The 15,449-nt window shown below is 45.7% G+C and overlaps 1 protein-coding gene across 2 annotated transcripts in view; it reads right to left on the reverse strand.

The window, feature by feature from the left end:
• Positions 1-15,449, reverse strand: part of SORBS1 (sorbin and SH3 domain containing 1) — a 234,492-nt gene that overhangs the window by 167,185 nt on the left and 51,858 nt on the right. The window contains exons 1-3 of one of the 2 annotated variants that reach the window (XM_065922954.1): positions 13,165-13,182; positions 12,135-12,179; positions 2,676-2,763 (exon numbers count right to left, since the gene is read on the reverse strand). In XM_065922954.1, coding sequence (XP_065779026.1) covers positions 2,676-2,763; positions 12,135-12,179; positions 13,165-13,168 — 137 coding nt within the window. In that variant the 5' untranslated portion in view covers positions 13,169-13,182. Of the gene's footprint in view, positions 1-2,675; positions 2,764-12,134; positions 12,180-13,164; positions 13,183-15,449 lie in introns of those variants that run through there. The other variant, XM_065922955.1, reaches the window with a different exon arrangement.

Here is a 15,449-nt window from a genome sequence, read left to right on the forward strand (position 1 = left end):
TATTACATGAACTTATCCCTTATTCAGCAGTTTATACCCTGATGCTGGGAAAGATAGAAAGCAGAAGGAGAAGAGGGTGACAGAGGATGAGATGGTTGGATGGCATCACTCGTTCAATGGACATGAACTTGGGCAAATTCTGCGAGATGGTGCGGGGCAGGACAGGGAAGCATGGAGCGCTGCCGCCCATGGGGTAGCTAACAGTCAGACATGACTTGGCGACTGAACAAATCCCTTACTCATTAGAGATGTGTCTTCATTCACTTCTTAGTAGGAATTTTACATGGAAAATCAACACTTTGCCTTTTTCTTTTTTCAAATTCTACCTATCCCTTCTTTCTCTCCCTGAATCATCATCTTGTCTCATAGCTTCAAATACCATCTACATGCTGATGACTCTCAAAGGTACCATTTCCAGCTCCAGTCAACTCTGAATTTCTAAATCTCTATGAATATTGAATGGGCATTTCCAACTTAATATGCCCAAATGAAACTCTCAGGGTCCTCCGCAAACCTCCTTCTCTGTTCCCCATCTTAGTAAATAACAATACCATTCAACTAGCCAAAAACACTGGACTTCCCACTTTCCTTTTTGCTCATACCACATACTTAATCCAGCAAGTTCTACCTTCAAAATATACCCTGAGCTTGACCAGATCACATCATTTTATATTCACCATGTTAATCCAAGCCATGCCCTTATCTCTTGCCTAGACCAGAAGGGCCACCTACAGGTCACACCGATTCTATTCTTGCCCCCAAAAGTCTATTCTCCATTCAGAACCCAGAGAAATAATTTTAAAGCTCAAAGAAGATCATATCGCTATTTTACTCAAACTTTTCAAAAGGTATCCAATCACACACAAGGTTTTGGAGTAAATTTCAACTCCTTATCATGTCTATAAGATCTACCATTGACCTCATTTCAAATCACTCTGCTCCCCATAACCACTTCCCAGCTCAAGGCCAGCCAGACTGGCTGCCTTCCTGTCGCTCTATCCTGCCAAGCTCAGCCTACACCAAGGCCTTTCTTTTTGCCTTTTGTTTCCTCTGCTAACCACTTCTCCCCAGATTCCTTCACTACTTTCAGATCTCTGCACTCAGTTTCTACCCACCCCTCTCCAAACAAAGACCTTCTCAGACCTCTTTCAAAAGGAAACCCTCAGGTTTGGGGAAGAATGGATACATGCACATGTATGGTTGAGTCCCTTCACAGTTCACCTGAAACTATCACAAAATTGTTCATTGGCTATACCCCAACACAAAATGCTTTTGATGTTAAAAAGAACTCCTCACTTCTTTTATAGCACTTATCAATCCCTGAAATTTTATTATCTATTTAGTTATTTCCTTAATTCACAAAACACTTATTCATGAGCACCCACCACATTTATGTACAAGGTGCTCTTCTAGGGGCTGGGTAGAGAGCAGTGAATAAGATCCCTGCCCTCATGGAGGTCACATTCTTGTCACTCCACTCAAATCCAAGCTTCAGTCCTCTGAGTCCCCAGTGCCCAGGGCAGTGCCTTGGCACAGAGTGGGCATTCATACATGTTTACTGAACGAAGGAAGTGTCCCACCCACCTGAGGCCACCTGCTTCCACGAGGACTCCACCATAGACCTCTTCCTAAAAGATGGGACTCTGAGGAAGCCAGAATGTCCACTGTGTCCCTTTAGGCACAGTAATGGGGACAGTCAGCCTCCCATGTTTCAGGTGGGTCCCTAACCTTGGGCCTGACCAACTGCCCTTCTTTCCCGCCCCACCCCAGCAACCTGCACACTCCCCAGGCGGCCATGCCTCCAGGTCATGTCTCACTGGGTCATAAGAGCATCTGATTCACCTAGTTAGGACTGGACCAGGTAGTCAGCAGCAAACAAACCAGCTTCTCTCAATCAGTAAAGAATGGCTGGAATCAAGACACATGGGTCATATTGCCTTCCTGGCCCATGGTCCCCCCAGCTCTGAACTCACATGAGACCTTCACCATCAACTAACTAGTATGCCTCCAAGCACTCTTAGCATTAGAACACACTGGTGTTAAGGACATATTTTTGCCTCTTTCAGCTGCCACAGATGCAAGACATTTACCTGCTGTGATGAGTAATTAAGTTTCTTTTGGAAAGCGGAAGAACATTTGTTAACTGTGAAATTATCTGATGGCAAATAAAAATGAAGGTAATTGTGAAACAGAATTAATTTATCTTTCTTAAAAATGGCAGCTGGAGTGGTAGGAAGGAAAAAAATGAAAATGCAAATCCCTTGAAGAACCACTCTGGAGGACTCAAAATATGTGTTTAAAAATCCGTTTCTAACATACGCATTCACTTCTCAACTTGTTAGCACAGAATCACCCGGCTCTACATCTCAGAACCAAATAGGATTACTTCATATTTGCTCAGCATTTTATTCCCTTGGAAGCATTCTCACATAATCTTTTAGCAGAGCAGGAGTCATTTCACTGTCTGCAGGCCCAGGGAGGTCAAAAAATGCACAATAAATAGCAGAACCAAGTAGGTAGCAGAACTCATATATGCCTAGGCCAGACCCAGTTTCCTTCCTTCTATGACAGAAAACACAGCGTGGTTCTCTGAAAATCCCATTCTATAGTCCACTGAAAATATGTCCCTCCATTGTAGCAGCAGCAGCAACAAATAAAATAAAACACATATTCACCAGTGGTGTAAGGTGCTGGAAAGATGCATTGGTCCTGGGGCTCTGAGCAGGGAGAAGGTCTCACAAACTCTTCCAACAAATGCCACTCCTGCAATGACAAACATACAAGACATCTGAATCAGGCAACCTGTGGCCTCTCTCCAAGGAGGCCTTCCAAATGCCAATGGCTAGGCACCCTGTTTAGACTCAAAGTCTCCCTCCTCATCTTCCAGCCCTACTTCCTTCTCACCCTGACCTCCCCTAGTAGAAGCCAAATCTTTAGTTCACTGGCTGAAAAGGTCCCATGAGAATCAATGGATCTCAGGCAGAAAGAAGCTCCTGAGACCATCTATGACAGATGCCAAGTGGGTCACCTCTAGCCTGTAGAGGTATTATAGTAATCTGCAGGATATGCTTAGAAAAATTGAGCCAAAAACTTAAAAATCAAGAACTGTCACATAAAATCCCAGATTTCTGACTTCTCTTTTCAAGAAAGAGAGGATCTGTCAACATGGCCCCTGTTCATGTCTTAAAATAATCAGTTGGTGCTAAGAAACAGCTGCCCTTCATAGGCAGGCTTGGCTATTCCCATATGCCACAGTCCCTATCGCTCCCTAGCGTCTCAACACAAACAAAAGCTGGGATGATCACTGTCCTTGTGTTATTTTGTTCGAGATACAGAAATATTTCCCTCTCCCTATGATTCTAACAAAAGTGGAAAATTTTGTTCTAAGGGGTTGAGCTCTAAGAGGGGGAAAAAAAAGGTATAAGCACATACAGCAACTTAAGTTATATGACCTCATTTCTGTAGACGTTTGCATCCCCTGAACAAAAATACCACTCCCATTTTACGTAAGTGAAAGCAAGAAACTGACTTACCTACTCCCACAGTTAAAACTGGCTCTGTCTCTAGAACTGAGGTTCAACCCAGGACTTCCACTATGCCCCCCTGCACAGCAGTCTTCTACTACAAAGCAAAAAGTCAAAAAGTGTATATATATATATATATATATATATATACACACACACACACACATACACACAGGGGTATGTATGTGTTTCTCTCAAAGCTAAATACTCAATTTAAGGAAACACAGTTGAAGTAGCCAACCTACTCTGTACTAAAATGTTTGCCATACCTTCATTTGCCAAAGAATATAAGAGTAAGTTATATCAGGTTCCCTACGGGCCTGTTTCCTAATGTGACATTTTCAATAAAATTGTGCTGCTTTAAGTACAGAAGTAGTTCTCACAAATACCATGAATTGGCTACTTCAAAAGTGCTCGGGTAACGTTCCAAACTGTCTGAAACACTCTTTATGCTAGAAAAATGTCCCTGAATATGCATCTAGAATACAAGGCTATCCATAAGCTTACATACAGGTACAAGCACTGTAATAAATGAACAATGCTCAACTATAAGGTCACAAAGGGAGTTATTTATATCATCCCCTCAAAGAATGTATTGATTCTCTCACTCAGCAGGTATTTACTGAGTCCTATTACACGCCAGGCAGCAGGCGAGGTGATGGATACATGAAGAGGCTCGTCTAGGCAAGAGATTCAGGCACTCAAAGACTTCTAAAACAACAGGTGAGTGTAAAGATCTGGGGAGGCGCAGGTGGATGGGAGCCCTGAGTAGGGGCTCCGAGTGCAATTGAGGGAAAGAGATGCATCCTAACATGGCCGGGGGTCAGAGGAAAGCCTGAAGCAGGAATCGGAGTGTGGCAGGCAGGGGGCGAACCAAGGGGAGGTGGGACTGACAGGGACAGTGTGGGCTGGAGCAAAAATTATGAACAGCCCCTTCGATTTATACTGTCCAGACCTTATCTTACAGGTCTTAAAAAACTCCACCTTATGCCACCTCACCCAGCATCTATCAAGACTTGATGCACAGTCCACAGGTACACTCTTGAAAGTTGACCTTGCCAAGTGGCCAGATCAAAAATGCCACTAGTTTCAGCCCCGCTGCCAGGCAATGCCCAGCTGTCGCTCCCTCGGGGCAATCAATGCTGTCCCAGAGTCTGCAGGACCCTAGAAACAAAGGGGTAGAAACACTCAACCTTCCTGTATTTCCAGAGTCTCCACGATGTCTGAGAAGACAGTAAACAGACTTTTCCCTGTGCCATCACAGGATGGTCCCGTCTCTACCTTGAGACCTGGATTTCTACAGCCAGAATCTACTGTGCAGTCGAGACTCAGGCAGCAAGTTTTGTGAGAAAGCGTTCCAAAATATCTGCCCATCAAAATGCCCAAGTATTTTGCAGGGCAGCAGTGGAGACACAGACATAGAGAACAGACTTGTGAACACAGTGCAGGAAGGAGAGGGTGGGATGATTTGAGAGAACAGCACGGAGACACACACCTCACCATATGTAAATATGTAAATACACCATATGTAAATAGCCAGTGGGAATTTGCTGTGGACACAGGGAGCTCAACCCAGCGCCCTGTGACAGCCGAGAGGGGAGGGGTGGGGAGGGACACGGAGGGGAGTTCAGGGGGGAAGGGCCACAGGTGTGCCTATGGCCAATTCATGCCGATGTATGGCAGAGGCCAATACAACATTGCAAGGCAATTATCCTCCAATGAAAAAACAGAAAAAAAATGCCCAAGTGGAGGTCCCCCTTTCTTCACGGATAAGAAAGAGAGGAGCCTCCAGCCCTGATCCAGGTGTGGCAAAGCCAGGGCAGCATCCCCGAAAGACAAGCTTTTCAAAAGGGACAAAAAGAGGAATGAAGACCAGATACATGGCCATGGTTAGGGTTCAGGGTCAAGGTCTGCATGAGGAAACAAGGACGCATCTCTGGATCTGAACCTGCTGAGCAGGTTCCCAAATCTGGCTGAAAATTAGAATCACTTAGAAAACAAAAACAGTTTCTTGGGCCTCAGAGCTATCAAATCAGAATCTCTGGTTTGGAGGTCTAGGAATTATATAGGTGATTCTGATGCCCAGACTCTGATACTCATTTAGAAAAGGGTTACCTTTCACCTTTTTCCAGAACAACCTTTCACCCTTCAAAACAATGTCAAGGTCATTAGTTGAGCATCTGTCTGGCAGGATTCAAGAATGCAGGCTTTGGGGGAGTTGCACATCCTTAGTCTGTTTACTTACTACCCCTACCTCATACTGTCACCACGATCACTTAACTCCTTTTTACTTTAAATAAAAATAAAATGGCCGCAGCCAGGATGGCAACTGGGTAAATGAAGCCAGCCTCCCTCTCTGCCCTAATCCCTGTATACCATAATCCAATGCCAGGGCACCCAGACTACTGGAGCTGTCCAGTCTCAGCAGATCTGAGCCCTTTTACACCTGTGTCGGCTCACCCTGACAGAGCAAAGGGTCTGGGAGCATCTGGGCACCAACATGGCCTTTGAGGAACAGCTCCAAGGCACATAGTACTCTGATCACGTCCCTACTGCCCACCAAAGAGCAGGACACTGCAGATCGATGCACCGCCTGGAAATCTGCCAAGCTGGCCCAGCACTTCTCTTCCCAGATTCCCACTTGTGGTCAAGAAATGGCCTAAGCAATCTCAAGCCAAGAATGGCAAAGTAAATGCTATGTACCACAAGGATGACAGATCGGAGTAAACCTGTTTCCTGAATGGACCAGCCTAGACAGATCTCTTCCCTGACATCAACAGCTACCAGGTGACCTTCAGACAGCCCAGCACCGGAGAAAACCACAGCTGACCAAGGTCAGTCTCCCTGGCTGCAAGGCCCAGCAGCAATCCATCGTATCCTTTACCAGAACAAAGAGACAAGCAGCCCCTTCAGTCTAAGGGCTCTCCTCTCTGGCCATAATGCAAATCTGGAAGGGCCCAATGGGGCAGGAAGTCTAGCAAAAGCACAAGATGCTCCTGGGGGGATAAGCAATCCAAAATTTCTTGCAGTACCTTATATCCTTGCATAAAACAAAAGCTTTCTCTGATTTAACCCTCCAAAAGACATCACAAGAGTTGCTCAAAGCCCTGCCAAATACCCTGAACCATCAGCTCCCTCATCTATATCCTCATCTCTAGCCCAACCCAAGAACATAGAACAATCCTGGATGTTGGGACAGTCACCCTGGCCATCTTCATTCCTACTCAACACAAATCCAGATCACCCAACCAACTCTGGACCAACAAAAGCCTCTCTGGATACATGCTCTCATAACTACCACATCTCTCTCCTTCAGAGCACAAATCACTTATTTTTATATTGTTTTCCCACTAACATACGGATAAGGATCCATGCTGATGTCTGTTTTGTCTTTGTGTTGTTGTTTAAGCTCTTTTGTTTGCTTGACTGGTGATCACTGTATCCCAATAGTGACTTCAAACCCTCTAGGTTCATTCAATGTATACCACAAATTTCATGCCTTCCAACTGAAGGATGAGCAAGTCAATCCATTCCCTAACAGCTCAGTCTTGCCACTGGCCTCTGGAATCTAACTAGTCACATCCATCAATTAGTCCACTAATTCAGTAAACTAGGAAGGACCTTGCTGAGAAGGTCAGTGCAGAATTGGTAAAGCACTAATCCAGTTGTATTCCCAAGGTCAAGTTCAACTGCAAAGGCTGAAGTCAGCAAGGAAAGTTTTACCAGGTAATGAGGAAAGAAGAGTCAAGACATGCAATCTGAGGTTCCTAATGGACCCTAACCCTCAACCTGATGCTCAAAGCACCTGTCCTCTGCCTTAGAGGGATGGGGCCTGGCTCCTATCTCCCACCAGGAATCTGATCATAATTCTGGCTATGAGGCATGATGTGACACAGCTTCAAATTTCTGGGACTGTTTGATTGCCAGAGCTGTTTCCTATTACTCTTCAGCTCCTATAAATTTCTGGGCCCCTAACTATTGCCTGGAATTCTGGTTTCATGCCCTCCCCAATCCCTGCTACTTCATTCGTGTGTGTCCTAACTCCACCTGACCTTGAGGCATCCTGCCCATGACATTCACCCAGATCCTGGCTCTACCCCCTCTGCACACACCCCTCCAAAGCCTGGCACACAGGAGTGTCCACTGAAGGTAACTCGAACTCCAAGGCCCAACTTTCTTCCCAAGCTCTTGGGAAACTCTCCACCCTCACAAACTCCAGCTCCTCCATCAATAAACCCAGATAGTCCAGGGGAGAAAAATCAATTCCCAACTGACCTTGAGGATGACCAGTTCAGGAAAGAAACAAACCACAACGATTATCTTTCCTTTTTGTGCAGATTTTTAAAATCATATTGCATTTATTACTTTAAGATGTCTTTAACATATACAAAACGAACTGTTTTTACCTATGAAAGCACTTCCCTACTTCTCAGAGCAAATCCCACTGGGTTCAGTGCCACACCCTCAGGACCTGAATGCCACTGAAGCTTCCAAGATGCTCAATACTCAGGTGGCTCCTATGTCCCAAACACTGCTCACCCTTGGTCTTATTGCCCCACTGTCCCCCTTCCACACCCAGTGACAGAAGAAAGAAATCTTTGGGAGCTTTTTATAGCTCTCCCACCTACTCCAGATTCAGTAGGAAGGAGAACGAAGTTTCCAAGTTCTCTGAATGACACAAAGCTCTTAAAGTAGAATAAAATTAGTCAAAAAATAGCAAAATGATTTTTAGCTCCCTTAAGAAAAAAAAAAAAAAGCACACCTACTTTATTTAAATGACTCACAGTGACTTCATACTTTCTTCCACTGGGATATACTCTCCTTCCTCCCAAAGGTGGTGGAACCCTCCTTTCTTCCCATCCACTCCTAAGACAAGATATCTCCACAAGATACTTGTTCGGATTTGGGGGCCCCCAGGGAAAATCTTGACAATGAACAAGCCAGGCAATATTTCTGCTCCCAGGAGGGATAAATAAGATAATTATGGATTGAAAGTAGTTTTTGCTGGTGGGATTGAAGTTAGGTAGTCAGGGCTAAGCTTAGTTAAGACATGATATATGACCTGAGCTCTCCTTGGTAAGAAAAATCCCAGCAACAAGAAGAGACAGGGAAAGAGCTTTGCAGACAGAAGGAGGAGCAAATGCAGAGACTCACAGGGAACGAGCCTTGGCCACCTACAAGGAGACTCTTTCAGTTCATCTTTCCAATACCCAGCTTTCCATGCATCTCCACAACACCACTCAGCTCACAGCTCAGCTGTGTGGCTCCACCAGGCCTAAAGTCTAATAAACCTTTGCTCAAGGGCTTCCCTGGTGGTCCAGTAGTTAAGAATCCACCTTGAAAAGCAGGGAATGTAGGTTCGATCCCTGGTCTGGGAACTAAGATCCCACATGATGCAGAGCAACTAAGTCCATGTACTGCAATTATTGAGCCCAGGCCATAGAGCCCACATGCCGTAACAACTGAAGCCCACAGGTCCCAGAGCCCATGCTCCGCAACAAGAGAAGCCAGTGCAATGAGAAGCCTGTGCACCGTAACTAGAAAAAGCCAGCATGCAGCAACGAAGACCCAGCACAGCCAAAAACAGCTAAACAAAAATTTAAAAATATAAATAAACCTTTGTTCAGGCAGCTCCCTCTGTGGCCTTAGTAGCTGTTAGCTCCCTCTTGTCCCTCAAGGTCCCTTTGGTTGTACCCAGGGCCCTTCCCCTCTATCCCAGGGTAATATATCCTGAAATCCTTTAGTCTGTTTCACCCGACCGACTGTCCCTTGATCACTGGGGTCCAATCTAACTCATCCGTGTTGGCCTTAAACCTGGCACATGGGTGGTACTTAGTCAAGGTGCACTAAATTAAATCACCTCACACACACACACATAAATGAATGCATCCATAAACTGGTGAGATCTGAATAAGGACAGCAGACTGCAGCAGTGCCTACTTCCTGGTTTGGATGCTGTGCTAGTTATGTAAGATGTTACCACTGGGCGGAAGGGCACACAAGACCCCTGCATCTTTTGCGGTGGGGAGAAGGAGGGGTAACTTCCTATGAGTCTGTATTTCTAAGTTTTAAAATTCTTTTAAAAATCTCAAAAATTTTTACCTTTGACATACTCTAGCTTTGTGGTTTCTCCTTAAAAATTGCACGATCTGGTGATACTAGGTTCCAAGACAACAGCAGAGAGGGCTGTGCAGTGACTGTTCTCCCTCAGATGGGCACAGCTCTCAGATCTCCCTAAACACCAAAGCCAAGTGTCAGTTGCTATTCCTCGGGGTGCCTGCACTGCATTTTCTCCTAGAAATATTTCTCTATCAAAAGTAGGGAAATGAAAGGCCAAGAGGGTCTTCTCTAATTCCAGGAAAAAGGGAGACTGCCACATTTTAGTGAAAAACATTCCCGTAAGTTTGGACTTGAAACCCCTCCACCCTTCATGGCATGTTACCTGCCCAGCCTGAGGCACTTGAGGTTTGGACCCTGGATTGTAACTTTCGAGGATCAAAGTTTTTACTCTAAGTCAGCAAATAAATTTAAAAACCAAACCACTGGAAAAGAACGCAGTTTAAATACACAGTATCCCCTTCTGCCCTAAACATCAATATTTTGGTTCTCTCATCTCACCTTTCCTGAGAACACAGGATGCTGCCCTCAGCCACCAAAAGAGAAGGTTCTACCTCGTATGCATGATCACACCCAGATACATAAGCAGGATTTTGTTTTTCCACTGAAATGGCAGTTCTGTTCAGCAGGGGAGGGAAAAGGCCCTTGGGGCATGCCTTCCCCCACCTTTCCCATCACACCTCCACCACCACCTCCCAAAAGGAACGTGCTTGGAATGCAAGTGTCTGAAAGGGGGTGAGGCCAAGGCACAGAGACCCGGTGAACTGCCCAGTGAATGTTTTTAGAGCAGTAGTTTCCAATCATGCTACAGAGTCAGCTGGGGCTTTAGACGATGCTCCTAAGGTGACACTCTTGCCGACAGGCACAGCACTGATTCATCCCTTGGCATTTTGAAACTATTTAGAAAAACTCACTAACCTGGGCACCCAGGCAGAACACATCTCTCCAGCCAGGAGATGCCAGAGCTGTGTGGTCCTGTAAGGCAGTCACTAGCCACACGTGGCCACTGAGCCCTTGAAATGTGGCTGGTCTGAACTGAGATGTAAAGGGAACATACACACTGGATTTTGAAGACTTGGTATGGAAAAAGAACATAAAATAGCTCACTGATTTTTAAAAAGTACTGATTATATATTGAAATAACGTTTAAATACACTGGGTTAAAACAAGCATGCATGCTCAGTCACTTCAGTCGTGTCTGATTCTGTGCGACCTCATGAACTGCAGCCCACCAGACTCCTCTGACCATGGGATTCTCCAGGCAAGAAAACTGGAGTGGGTTGCCATGCCCATCTCCAGGGGATGTTCCCAACCCAGGGATGGAACCTGTGTCTCTTATGTCTCCTGCACTGGCAGGCGGGTTCTTTACCACTAGCACCATCCGGGAAGCCCAGATTTACAAGTATACAGTTAAAATTAATTTCATTTCTTTTTACCTTTTTAGTGTGGCTACTAGAACATTTTTTAATTTAGTTTTAATTGGAGGATTAGAAAATCTTAAACGGCACATACGGTTCACATCTATTACTCATCCACACTCAGCGTTCTAGGGTGGGGATTAGAATCCTAATGGAAAAAATGAGGGCTCTGGTCAGGCCTGTCAAGGCCTTCCAAGTACATGATACTCAGCAGGTTCTCGATGTCTCTGAAGCTCAGTTCCTCGCCGGATACAGGCATGAGAACATCCAGCACACTGGGCCCAGGGGAGTAAAACAAGAGTAACTGGAAGCACCAGACTGATGTCTTCCTAAAACTGGTACTCAACACTTGTGCCCGTCTTCCCTGACTTCTTTAAGTCTATAAAAGTTGAACCCAGGGTCTCTGGGACTGCAGATGGCTTGGCTCTCCATCCAGGGGGTACAAAGGAATCACCTGGGGAGCCCCAACCTTCCTCCACCCAGAGTTTCTGACTGTCCACTTGGTAGGGGGCCAGGTATGCTCATTACTTATAAGAACCTTGGCCTGTGAGCCCCTCTGAGAAGGTGACATGGCTGAGGAGCTGTGACCAGTACCGTCAGGGCTGCCTTGGGACCTTCCCCGTCCACAGTCAAAGGGCCAGCCTGAGGGCGGTGTGGCCCATGGAGAGGACAGGAGCTGGCTAGGACCCTTCTGCAGCAGAGGGCTACTTTCTTGACATCTTGTAAAGCTAGATGGGAAATGACTATCTGCCCTGGACACTGTTTCAGACACCAGGAGGCAGCTGGAACTCCCTACCTTTACACAAGATACCTTAAGAAGATCCAAAATACAGACAATTTCAAAGTCCCCAAATGCTTGGCAACTGGGCCAAAAAAACAAGGTTGCTTAGCACTTCCACCAGCAACATACAAGAGGGACCAGGGCAGGTCTTCTTTCTGTCCTTGCCTGGTCCCCAAACACCAATGTTTGCTAGAACCTTCTGGATGTCAGGCCAACCCTTCATGCTTTTCTGCAGAAGTGTTTCTCCCGTGTTCCTAGGAACCCAGAAAGGGGCCAGGATGTCCATACACAAACCTGCAAGTTCCAGCAGCCGTTTTATTCTTCTGGTACCTTCAGTCACTGGAAGAAGTCATCTTAATGAACACAAACACTAGACAGCAGAGCACATGGATCAATCCAACCCCAGGAGGGACACTGGCAGAAGACAGCACTTTATCTCAACCAAACAGTCACTGCTCCATCCCTTGGATTAAAAACCTCCTCTGTGCTAAGCCATCTCTATCTCAAACCAGTACAAAAGAGTAATTTCTTGAAGAACAAAAATTTAAATATGACCATGAAACTCAACATGTTCTTCCTTCTTAGGGCAAATCTCTCTATGGGGGGAAAAAAAATACTACGTGAATGAATCACTGCATTTTCCCCACTGAGTCTAAACTGTCTCATATTTTTTTTGGAAATAGGGTACAAAGTGAATAAGCACCAAATCTGAAAACCCTGATACATTTTTTTAACTTTCAATGCATGAAAATGACTCCAGGGTTTGTTCATTGTAATACAAACTACACGCTGACTCTGGCACATTAGCCCTAGGCCCCTGCGCCCCAACCACAGAGCATTTTCCTAGATCACTCCCCCCAAGTCTGCTTCTCACATTCTTCTGCCCCATAGTTGGCCTCCATCTCCCAGATAGAACATGCCAGAGTAGCATGAACATAACTGTCTCCATGTAGCCTTGTCTTCACTTGGGAGTCATAATCATAATCACATAATCACAATTACAATCCAGTCCAAACAAAATTCAAGATGTTATTGATCTCTTGAATGCCAGCGGAAGAGAATGCAATTCTTAATATATTGGAAAACATCTTTAAAACCCCTCCTCCTTCTCTATCATTTAGTATCCCATACACAGCCAGTAGCCACCCTTCTATAGATTCTCCTCTTCATCTCCCTCCAACCCCCAGCTAGTACACACTTTCCCTCTCCTTTTCTTTACCCTCTGTTTCTTCTTCTCACCACAAGTATTGGGCCTTTTCAGACACAAATACAAGCCCTCCTCGCACACATTCACACACACACACTCACACAAACTCTGACTGACCCATCTCTCAGTTCTCCAGCACAGCCTCCACTCATTTTCTCTACATGAAAAAGGCCAAGGAACTGAGCTAACCAGGAGAAAATTCTCCTTAAAAGGTAGGGTAACTGGGAAGGCTGAGTAATGGACAACAATCCTGTTTAGCAGAGAGAAGAGAAAGTCCATGAACACTAACTCACAGTGGCACATGGCCAAGGAGTGTTAAATGTTACCGCTTAAATCAGCCAGCCCAACTTCAAAAAAGATGCTCTTTATTGATGCCCAGATTATACTAATACCTCTGCTGGAGAGACAGCCCCAGCACAGCCACGAAGAAGCCAGCCCACCTTGACCTCTAAAAGTGTCCAGCACACGTTGACTGTGTATATCCATCATTTTATGAATGAAGAAAAGTACCACATAGAGACCTCGGAACTCCCCCTTCTCTGTCTACAGCAGAGAGTCATCCTGGTGCTTGGAGAAGTTACCATGACCTGAATGTGTGGAACAGGGGTCCGAGCACCATATAAAGGGCTTCAGAGATAGCTCTGTTTATGCAATGGCTTTGTTCCTTCGTTCACCACGCACAAAGGCAGCATCAGAAGCAGTGAGGAGGAAGAGGGAGAAACTATGATGAGAATGACCCACCCTCTGCTTTCAAGGAAACGAGCAGAGGGGATAAGAGCTGTACAAGGTCAAAACTGATGAAGAGTTATATCTGTTCAAGAATAAGGTAAGAAGAGAGATAGGACAGCCGTTGGGCAGGGACCACTGAAAGAACGCCAGCCTATAGCCTGGCTCTGCCAAGGACTCGCTGTGCAGCGTTGGGCAACTTCCTATACCTCTCTTAGCCTATTTCCACGCCTGCAAAATGAGAAGACTGGTCATAGGTGATCATAGGTGATCAGTCCAGCACTGATGTTCCACAGTTCTCTGATTTTAAGGATACTTGCCATGGGGGTCATGAACAGGTAGAGAACAGAACGGAAAAGCAGGCAGAACGAGGAGTACAAACAATTCCGAAAATCTTAATTACTATGATCACTGTCGCTCTGTGAAAATACTCACTGTACCTCCCAGAACTACAGCGTGGTCAGAGTTACAGGTCCGTTTCTAGCCCTATAATACCAGAACAACATGCACACTGTACCTTGAGTAGGCTGCTTGCTAATGGGCCACACTGAAGACACATTAAGAGCACTGCCTTCCTCCCACAGTGGTGAGACCCTTCCTTGTCCTAATGAAAGTCAGAGTTCTTCAAGCTCCCTCGTTGGCAAATGAGCAGTATGACTCCCCAAGTCACTGAGCTCAGAGAGGCAGAACCAGGAGAGAAGCCCAGATGTCTGACTCCACACCGACTGTTAAAAGCCAGTAAAAAAACTGTGTGGGAGCCCTGCAAAGCTTGGACACTTAGAAACTCCACGCAGATGCACCTAAGTGGTCTAAGAGGATGGGGGAGGATTCTGTAAAGGGGGAGCCAGGAGCCACCTCTCCTTCCTCCACCTCCTTGACAAGCAGGGTCACCACCAGCTGCAGGGGCTGGTATCTGTCTAATACCCCGTTACATGTGTACACATATCCCATCTTTCAGCAATGCAGATGGTGACTTGTGCTCTAGGACTGAGGTACCCCAGATCCTGGGGTCCCACTGAAATCCTATGCAAATCTTACCACTTTCTAAATGCACATCCACAGGCAAGTCATTAAGCATCTCAGGGCCTCAGTCTCCTCATCTGTAGAATAGGGATAATAGAACGCAACACCTCACAGGGTTATGAGAAGGATTCAAGAAGGCGATACACCTAAGTACTTAGTTCAATGCCTATAACCACATAAATGTTATAGTTATTATCACTGTACTTTTTCTGGGGAAGAATCCACAAAGTTTTCGTCAGCTTCTCATACCCAATAAAAATTAATGTCAACCCTCTTCCACGTGCTATCCTTGGAATGGAACCGAGGTCATCCTGTGGGAAGTTTCTCCCCTAGCTTCCTAAGGCTTCCTCACTGTTCCAGAAGAAAGGGATGTGAGGCTTTCTATGCTTCCTACCTGTGCATAGCAGGAAAAAAAGAACTCTGGTGAATTGAATAAGCATTTCTGTGGCTGGGAAATGCCTCCTCAGACCCTTAAGGCCCAACCCTAACAGTGGGAAATTAAAAAGGACAAAACCAGATCCCAACTCCAGTTTCTACACAGTTGGGAATAAGCCCACTCTGCTGACCCATTGGGGTGCAGGAGGAGGGCTACAGGTGCTGTGGCCCAGGCCCCCCTCCATCCCAGGTCTGACCATCTTTCCTATACCTCCTGC

This window comes from Muntiacus reevesi, chromosome 2 (genome assembly GCF_963930625.1).
Source record: "Muntiacus reevesi chromosome 2, mMunRee1.1, whole genome shotgun sequence".
Taxonomy (NCBI): domain Eukaryota; kingdom Metazoa; phylum Chordata; class Mammalia; order Artiodactyla; family Cervidae; genus Muntiacus; species Muntiacus reevesi.